The sequence below is a fragment of the Sinocyclocheilus anshuiensis genome, unplaced genomic scaffold, assembly GCF_001515605.1.
Source record: "Sinocyclocheilus anshuiensis isolate Anshui unplaced genomic scaffold, SAMN03320099.WGS_v1.1 scaffold694, whole genome shotgun sequence".
In the NCBI taxonomy this organism is placed as follows: Eukaryota; Metazoa; Chordata; class Actinopteri; order Cypriniformes; family Cyprinidae; genus Sinocyclocheilus; species Sinocyclocheilus anshuiensis.
Genome location: NW_015542477.1, coordinates 633836 through 643930, shown reverse-complemented (window position 1 = coordinate 643930; position 10095 = coordinate 633836). Strand labels below are relative to the sequence as shown.

The 10095-nt window shown below is 33.9% G+C and overlaps 1 protein-coding gene across 1 annotated transcript in view; it reads right to left on the bottom strand.

The window, feature by feature from the left end:
* The window catches only part of LOC107693873 (FRAS1-related extracellular matrix protein 2-like), a 57797-nt gene that overhangs the window by 15348 nt on the left and 32354 nt on the right, over window positions 1-10095 (bottom strand). The window contains exons 6-8 of the mRNA XM_016493409.1: window positions 3966-4115; window positions 2819-3028; window positions 2453-2650 (exon numbers count right to left, since the gene is read on the bottom strand). Coding sequence (XP_016348895.1) covers window positions 2453-2650; window positions 2819-3028; window positions 3966-4115 — 558 coding nt within the window. The remainder of the gene's footprint in view (window positions 1-2452; window positions 2651-2818; window positions 3029-3965; window positions 4116-10095) is intronic.

Genomic DNA, 10095 nt, shown 5'->3' with positions numbered 1-10095 from the left:
GAGTGTTGCTTGGATATTGTTCCTTGTTTGGAACTATTTTCGTTGATGAAATAGAACAAAACAGTAAATATTGTGTCTAAAATGTAAGTAACTTAATAACTACTTGATTTCTTAACAACTTGTTTATTGAACTAAAATTTGCAATGGCGTGTAAATTTAGCAAAATAGCCACCTGGTCATGGTATGTTACTTAACTATATCATGTTATGAATAAACTAAACATTTAGAATTTTGTTTTTTACTGAGTAACTTATCTTTAAGTTACCAGGGCCGCTGCTGGCCAAATGGTTGCCCTAAGCAGAATTGTGTTGTTGTGCCCCCTCCATCAAATATGGAAGTAAAAAAAAAAAACACCTACTATAGGGGTCAAAATAAACTGACCCTTATGACTGGTTTTGTGGTCCAGGTTCACATATATGTAATGTTTAATGTAAAAAGAAAACAAAATATCATCGCTGTCATAAATGTTATTTATTATTACAATATACAGTGAACTTTCAGCAGACAATACTCCATTCAAAATATCCCCACAAAAGCACTGCATCACCGAGATTTTTGGTGGTGTAAACGATTTATTCTGAAGCAATATTTTCATCAGTGTTCTATCAGATTTTACATACTTAAATCTGCATATTTGTTAATTACCTTTATAAAGGCCTATTTTTGTACCTTTTTAAATGTAAGCATAATCTTTAATGTCAAATTCTTACAATTGATCAATAAATTTAATATACACTAAAGGGCTGTTACCAGTCAGATTAAATAATTTACACTGCAAAATTACAACGACAATAAATAATGTTATGAGATTAATGTTTTAAATACATTTTTGGATATACAAATAAGAAACGCTGGGGGGGGCATACTTTTAAACATACTATACCACCAGTAGGTGGCGGTAAGTCACTTAATGAGTGAGTCACGGAGTCATTTATTCAACCGATTCGTTCAAAATGCTGGATCATTCAGTAACAAAACACCGCCGAGTGTTGATTGGAAAATGTGCAATACTTCTGCTGTGATCTTTGCTTGGAACTATTTTCGTTGATGAAATAGAACAAAACAGTAAATATTGTGTCTAAAATGTAAGTAACTTAATAACTACTTGATTTCTTAACAACTTGTTTATTGAACTAAAATTTGCAATGGCGTGTAAATTTAGCAAAATAGCCACCTGGTCATGGTATGTTACTTAACTATATCATGTTATGAATAAACTAAACATTTAGAATTTTGTTTTTTACTGAGTAACTTATCTTTAAGTTACCAGGGCCGCTGCTGGCCAAATGGTTGCCCTAAGCAGAATTGTGTTGTTGTGCCCCCTCCATCAAATATGGAAGTAAAAAAAAAAAACACCTACTATAGGGGTCAAAATAGAACTTGAATAAAATATAAAAGTAAATAAATAAATAAATTGTAATTAAATTATATTATTTACAAATTGCAATTGAAGCTTTAGACAGTTAAATATGGCTACGCTTTTATTAATAGCCTAGAGTTGCCTGATTGATTTTATAGTCTCAAGCATTCAGAAATCACGCAAAAGAAAATTAAGCAGTTTTACTACCATAAAACCATGGTTAATTTTTGTAAGGGTTGTGATGTCCACGTTTTTGTTGAAGAAATTATAGAGGCTGTAGCATTTCTATCGCAAAAAGGTGGCCAAAAATTAAAGATTGTTACACTCATTTGTTTTGAAGTCTCTCACAAAGAGACAGTGTGAGCCTCAACAGCGCCATCTTGATACCAGAAATACACTATCCATTATCAATCGCTGTTTACATTGAATGTAATAAAATCAGAAGAATCATTCTCGCGCTTCGATGCTTCACTGGTTATTTTTTGTCACTTAAGTTTTAATCAGGCTATTTGTCCGATCGGGCAAGTAAAAAAATCTTCTGTCTGTCCAATTGTAAACAGTCGCTGGGTCCGTCAGACTGGAGACATTTTAGTGGTAATGTGACGAAAAAATATTTAAGACCCATCGAATCAGAATGCAAGACATTTTAAGACTTTTTAAGGCCTTTTATTAGAAAAACTTTAAGACATCTTAAGACTTTTTAAAGACTCGTGGACACCCTGTTAATTAATCTGTTCATTGTTCGTTTATTTGTTCATTCATTGATTAATTCATTTGTTCTCTGTTTGTTCATTAATTCATTTGTTCATATTTTGTTTGTTTATTCATTCATTAATTTCATTTGTTTGCTTGTTAATTCATGCATTCCGTTATTTATTTGTTCGTTCATTTATTAATTTGTTCATTGTTTGTTTGTTTGTTCATTAATCTGTTCATTGTTGGTTCATTGTTCATTCATTGATTAATTAATTTATTTGTTCATTCATTAATTTCATGTGTTTGTTCATTAATTCATTAATTTGTTGGTTCATTCGCTTGTTCATTCATTCATTTGTTCATTCCACTTCCCATCTCAAGTAAAAGGCTATTTACCGGGCAAGAAAGCTATGATGGACGTGTCAGTGTTGGGTCTCTCGTCAAAGTCGAACACCACCTGTGCAGAGCCCTGCCGGGTGTAGCAGCGTACAGTGGACTTGTGTCTGATGTCTCCGCTGCGTTGTACCATTGCAGTGATGTGACCTTCACTCTCCTCTGCAGTCATCACAGTCTGTTTAAACTGCACTTTTGGCACTGAAGAAAGAGAACAAACAAATCCAAACGCTCTAATATAACAGTCTACCTCCATATCAAGGACAAAAACTAGTAATAATTGAGACTTTCGTGCTGTGGGTGAGTCTATGAAACAGTGTATGCATGTGTCACAGCCACAATTTTGTAAGAAAAATGTTAAATACTCACAGTCTGAAATGGAGTCGCTGATAAAGATCGTGACTTTCGCTGGCTCTCCCAGAATTCCATTGGAGGGCATCTGGAGAATAAGCTCAAATCTTTCTGTCCCTTCCAGAACAGGCTGGCCTAGGTCATCCAGGATGGTGACCCGGACCGTCTGCATGCTCACACCCGGTGCAAACTCCAAGTTTCTGCTGATTCCCACATAGTCCACCCCCGCTAGTAGATGAACACACAGAAAAAAGGCTAAGGTCAGAGAGAGGTCAGATGATATTTAACAGCAGAAGCATAGGATCCAGTCATTATAATCCGTAATTATGTCCCCACTGGATGCAACAAACGCCTCGGTTATGGGTTTTAATGTTTTTGTCTCGTCACTCCGGGACACGGCATCACAGTACGGTAAGGGGCATAACAATTTCCGTCACACGCTTGAGGTATTCGGCCAATCACAACGCACTGGATAGCTGGCCAATCAGAGCACACCTCGCTTTTCAGACCGATGAGCTTTGTAAAAATCTAAATCTAAAAATGCATTTCAGAAAGATGGGGCATAGAGGAGAAAAAATAATGTACAGTATGTGGAAAACAATGTTTTTTGAACCATATAAACATTTAATTACACCAAATACACAAAATAATGTTCTTTTTAGCAACATCATATGACCCCTTTAAGTTTGGGTTGACTGCACAGAGGACTCGGATGAACAGAGCTTTTTTATTTCAGCTTTGCTGAGAGCTCCAAGCTGCATTTTTGATGCCACACGTCACTTGTTCAAGGACTTAGCCGTAATATTCAATAATACTAGCTGATAACTCTCACATTGATGAAATACCATCTGCCATTCTGGTTTGTTTGCAGAGGGAAAAAAGGAAGAGACAACATTTTAAAAGAAGAGGACTTTTTTATTGATTGATTGATTGATTTTTTTTTACAAATTTATAGCATCTATATTTTCCAAAACAAGTCAGGTTTTCTCCACCAAAAAAAAAAAAGCTTTATATTTTCTTTCACTGGCCTTTAATTAAAATGAACTCTACATCTTATATGTAAATGACCTCTGTTATGATAGCACATTGTATGAAATGAGCAACAATGCTGGTTGAGGATGGGAAAAAAGATGGATAATTGGGAAAATCAAACGGTATCACACACCTTCAGCAGAAACTGGGTCTGTTTTGCAGGACCTCACAGTGACCATAGCTTTTTTAGAAAGATCTGTCCCTGTCCTCCACACACGGACTTCAACGTGGCTGTCGTTCTCATCGACGTTATACTCCTGATTGCCAAAATTGAACACAGGAGCTGTGGGGGAAAATAAGCCAAAAAGATAAACAAACTTCCATAAATAATGAATTTCAATGAACTGATTTTTTTCCATGAATTATACAGTCATTTGTAATCACTAAAAAACAAAAATGGTTTATTTTATTTAATGAACATTATCCTGTTATTTTTCTTTATTTAATTGCTATGTTAAATTCTCTTTTATATTGTTTATTGTTATCTTACAATATTCCTTTATCATAACTAAACATAACTTTAATATATTTTCTTTTGAAGGATATGAAAATATGTAAGCCTGTAAAATCCAATTAAATACAATGTTCAAAAGTTTCACTGTTAATGTTCGCAGTTACACAAGTGCAATGTAAAACCAGTTTAAAAAGTATTTTATTGCAGAACATAACTAAGAAAAAAGTTTTATTCATTACAGAATATTAATGAATTTTCCAGCCATGACCTTTAAGGTTTAATTCATTCAAGTGGTATTTTCAGATGTATATTCCGTGACCACAGGAACCCTGTTGATTGCAGATATTGAAATTATAATATATGTACCAACCCTCTAAATCAACCTTCCCTCCTCCTTTTTTATTCTGTGACACACAAGAACACCTTATTATTTACATTTAATTGTAACAGTAGAGAAAAACCCTTGAATAAATCATGTACTGAATAGTAAATCAACCTCCTACCAAGTAATAAAAGCTGCATGACAGCTAAAACCAGCTCGGTTTCATAACCTACAGCTCCACCATCTCAACACGCCGGTTTCTATGACAACAAACTGACACCTTGTATGGACGTTTGTGTTTTTCTCACCCATGGCGTCTAAGAGCAGAGGTCCCTGGGAGAGGATTCAACAGCTGTCATCTCACATTATCTACAGGAAGCCACTTACAAAGAAATGCCTGTAACCTCTCTGTTCAGAACACACTCCAAACATAAGATCAGGTCACAAATTGCAGGGTTTAATCTGAATAGACTCATCTTCATGAGAATACAAGGTATAAATACCAATAATACTTGCCCTGGACTAAGATTTTGTGGATGTTTCTATATATCTCTGATAACTAACAGACCAAAACATTTATTTTTATTTTTATTATACGTATTAAAAATCATTTTCATAATTGAAACAAAGGTAAAATATAAATATCAAATGAAAATTTGAAATGTTGATTTGGCAAGTAAAAAGACTATAAAATAATTGAAATAAAAATGTATGCTATCTGAAAGCTTGTTCCTGCTAGTGTTGTTTTTGGCGGCCTGTTTTAATTTTAGTTTTAGTATTCGTCAACAATATTGCATTATACATTTAATTATAGTCATCGTCACATGACCAGCATTTACGTTGCGTCTCGTCTTCGTCACGTGATAAATGTTCGTTGACGACGATATTTAGTCATAATTTTCGTTGACGAAAGCAACACTAGTTCCTGCCATTGAATAAAGGTAATTGTGACTTTTTAACTCAATTCAGATTTTTATTTTCTCGCAATTACGAGTTTACATCTCGCAATTCTGACTTTTTTCTCAGAATTGCGTGATATAAACTTGCGATTCTGACTTTTTTCTCAGAATTGCGTGATGTAAACTTGCGATTCTGACTTTTTTTCTCAGAATTGCGTGATGTAAACTTGCGATTCTGGCTTTTTTCTCAGAATTGCGTGATGTAAACTTGCGATTCTGGCTTTTTTCTCAGAATTGCGAGATATAAAGTCTGAATCACGTGAAAAATTGCACGTTATAAAGTCAGAATTATGGGATATAAACCTGCAATTCTGACTTTAATTGTGATTTTACATCTCACAATTCTGAGAAAAGTCAGAATTGTGAGAAAAAAACTCTGGATTGCAAGGAAATAAGTCAGAATGGCAAGTTTATATCTCACAATTCTGACTTTGTTTTTCACAATTGCGAGTTTATATCACGCAATTCTGAGATAAAAAGTAATGATTACCTTTTTTATTTTTTATTTAGTGACCGAAACAGGCTTCCAACTACACAGAAATATAAATAAAAATGACAAAAGTACTAAAACTACAATTAAAGTGACTTAAAACATAACTGAAAATATAAAAATAATAGTTAGTTAAATTGAATTAATAGATACTATAATAATACTAAATACTAATAATAATAATAACAATAACAATAACACTTGTGTTGGATTCTGGCTCATGTAAACATACTAATCCCACAATTTTCTAACCCACTATTATTAGAGACAAAAATATGCAATTATCAATCATTTCTGCACGTCAGTTCTTGACTATTTAAAACACTGACATTAAGACAGTGAATCCTTCACATTTTCTCGTAATTGCCCAAGAAAAAGGTACTAAATTATCGTGAGTGATTTCAAGGGTGTTGCTATTTGGTTGCTAAGGCATTATGAACATTTGTTGCCATGTTTTTGCAAGGTGAATTCTTACTGGACCACGTCTCTAAAACATTCTCATCCCTAGATACAGCTTGAGACATTTTTTCAAAGCACAAACATGATTTCAATAAAATTGAAAGTATAATATTCATGGTTAAGATTTGAAATGATTCAAATGTTGAAAATGAGGGGAAGCATTAAAAAATAATTTGTGTGTTGAAATATTCACAGCCGCATGAGACGAAGGGTGAAGCTGAAGGTTAAAGCCCCTCAGGGTAAAATCTCATACACCGAATACACAGGCGGAATCTTCAAGCAAACCCATTTCAGGACTTATCACAGCATACATGAACTGTGCTGAATCATCCGAGCGTTATCATACTCAGTAGGGCTAATGAGGGATGATTCATGTGCAAAGCAGATGAATGACGGCATCTGCACCACAGAGAGCAAACTTGCAAAAGATTGAATTTTATGAAGAAGATACAATTAGACAAAGCTGCAAATTATCAAGTCCATATGGATATAGGCACACGGGGATAATTCATATCCAGGTGTCCAAAGAAACGGTTTCGATAAGACCGCACCATTAGATTCATATTCCAATTATCAAAAGTAGCTTGTGTTCATAAAAAACATTCATTATATTGGCAAATATTTGCGGCTATCTCCCCCGAGATGTCCCGTTCCAATCAAAACCTCAGCGCGTCACGTCTATTTCCGGGAGCCTGTTCTCGGCCACGAGTCTGTCAGAGCTTTTTAAAGCTTCAGGTGACGGATAAAAAGTCTGTGTTCTCTGATTCTGGAAACTCATGTTTGAACTCGTTAGCACGTCTGTCGGCAGCATGGAGTGCGGATGGGTTTATGCAGTTTTGACAGCTTTGTGAAACATCTTTCAGAAAAAGGAGTAGGAAAAGGAGGTGGGAAGCACTGAGACTTGTGCAGTATTTAGTTGTATCTGTCAAAAACTGAAGCTATTTTTGCACTTTGGGAAAAGAAGATTAAAAATGACTGTTAACTAGGAACGGATTCTGAAAAGAGACATCAAAAACGTGTTTTTGGCATGTAGAATCTTTCTTTGTGACATTCTTGCATATTAAGCATAGCTGAGCTGTGGGATTTGTAGTGAAACCATGGACTGCTCCTCATTATTGTGGTTAGATCAATAGATTGATCTGGAAATTAAACTATTTGTTGTGAAAAAAATTTATTCTAAATAACAGCTACTAAATAAAAGAATATAGAAGATTTAGAAACTAACCACAACTACCATGGTGACAAGTTAAAAAGAAAAACTAATAAGCATAAACATTGTTGTGTATTTTTATTTTTAGGTTTTATTGATTCTATATTGAAATATTTCAGTTTTTACATGAAACCCCCTTTTTTAATTATTTAAAACCTCTCATTGTTTTTATCTAGAGAAATACTACTCTATTCAATTACGTATATAAAACACACACACACACACACACTTTCAAAAGTATTTGAAGTCTCTTATGCTTTCTCTATTTATTTGGTAAAAAAAAAAAAACCAGTAACAACAGTAATATTGTGAAATATTACTACAATTTTAAATACCTATTTTATATTTGAATATATTTTAAAATGTAATTTATTCCTGTCTTCAGTGTCACATGATCCTTCAGAAATCATTCTAATATGCTGATTTGATGCTTAAAAAACATTTATTTTTATTATCACTGTTAAGACTTGTTAAAACATTTGCGCTGCTTAAGATTTCACATTGATAAATTATTTTCAGGATGAACAGAATGTTCAAAAGCACAGCATTTATTTGAAATAGAAATCATTTGTAAATGTCTTTAATGTGACTAATATCTATCTATCTATCTATCTATCTAATTATAAAAGTAAATTATCAAATTAGCCTCTATAAAAGAAAATCTCATTTAAAATTTATTTATACAATTTATTTTCCCTCGAGCCCCTTGTAATAAAAGAAAGATATATATATACAAACAACTACAGTTTTTGAAAGACATGACAACTATAAAACGACTGGTACATTTGATTTTATGGTACAAAAAAAACAAAACAACAACTACTAACTTGTAGCAGCATGTGAACACTGGTCCACAATCCACATCTGAACATTAAAGTAAGTATTGATTTAGTCTGGAGCTACACAGGTGGTTTTCTAATGCAGAGGCTGTCTTTATGCCCCGAGGCTTCAACAGCACTGATTTAGTACTGACAGATTTATGTGAGCAATAATACCTGTGTGTACATTCCACACAATAAATGACAGCACAGGAAACAGCACAAAGCATTTCTTCAGACAGCTGGCTCTCTGATGCTGCAGATACTGCTGACAGAGAACACCATTTTAGCTCAGTGTGCAGCAGTTCTTGATGATCTGCATGGGTTTGTTGTGCATCTTCACGCAGCGTTCTGATATCGATGCCCGGGAAAGCTAAAGCACGAGGGGGTGATTCAGTGTACATAATGTGAATGTAATACTCATTGACAGTCAGTGCATGCTGAGTTGTGTGCTAATATTTGAGTTTCTCTAGACATAAACATTTGTCGTTCTCAGACTATGAACATCTGTCAAACAGACGCGCATGCTGTCAGGCATTAATTTGAAATGAAAGACAGGTGTCTCTGTAGATATACTTCCTTCAAACAGTTATGTACACCACATTTTCTTGTATTCTCCACCTTCACCAGGGTTGGAGCTGCACTCTGCAGGACTGCGGCTCTCTAGGACCGAACTTGCCTACCCCTGACCTAGGGCTACACTGTCATACAAATGATGCTGAGCAGAAAGCATCACGTCCAACATCAATCTCTGGCACTTGGATGGTCTCAGCCTCAGGCAGCACACATATGGACCTCTCACAGTCCATTCAGCCACCATCTAATGCATACTGCACACAAAACAGTGGTTTTCACAACTGTTTTCAACATTGATGATAAGAATAATAAAAAAAAAATTCTTGAGCAGCAAATCAGCATATTAGTATGATTTCTGAAGAATCATGTGAGACTGAAGTCTGAAAATTCAGCTTTAACATTACAGGAATACATTGAATGAAATTTTAAAATATATTAAAATAGAAAACAGTTATTTTTAAATTGCAATAATATTTCACAATATTATCATTTTTACTGTATTTTTGAACAAACAAATGCACAAGAAACCTGAGACTTCAAAAACACAATCTTACTGACACATCATTTTTTAATGGTACTGTATATTATATCCCAGATAGCACATGAATATTGTGGATACAATTTTTGAAGTGTGTGTTTTTAATCAGAATTTTTTTTTTTTAAGCATTTGTTTATATGGCATAGTTCATGCATTTCAAAAATTATAATATAATATAATATAATAAACACCTGACAGTAAACATAGATGTACTGTAGATGAGCAAATGCTCTAAAATATATTATATTTGATGAACAGAAAGTTGGAAAGAACAGCATTTATTCTTAATAGAAATCTTTTTTAACATTATAAATATTTACTGTCACTTCTGAATAAATACTGTCAATTCAATGCATCTTTACTGAACTTTAAAGGGGTCCTATTATGCTTTTTCACTTTTTCAACTTTAGTTAGTCTGTAATGTTGCTGTTTGAGCA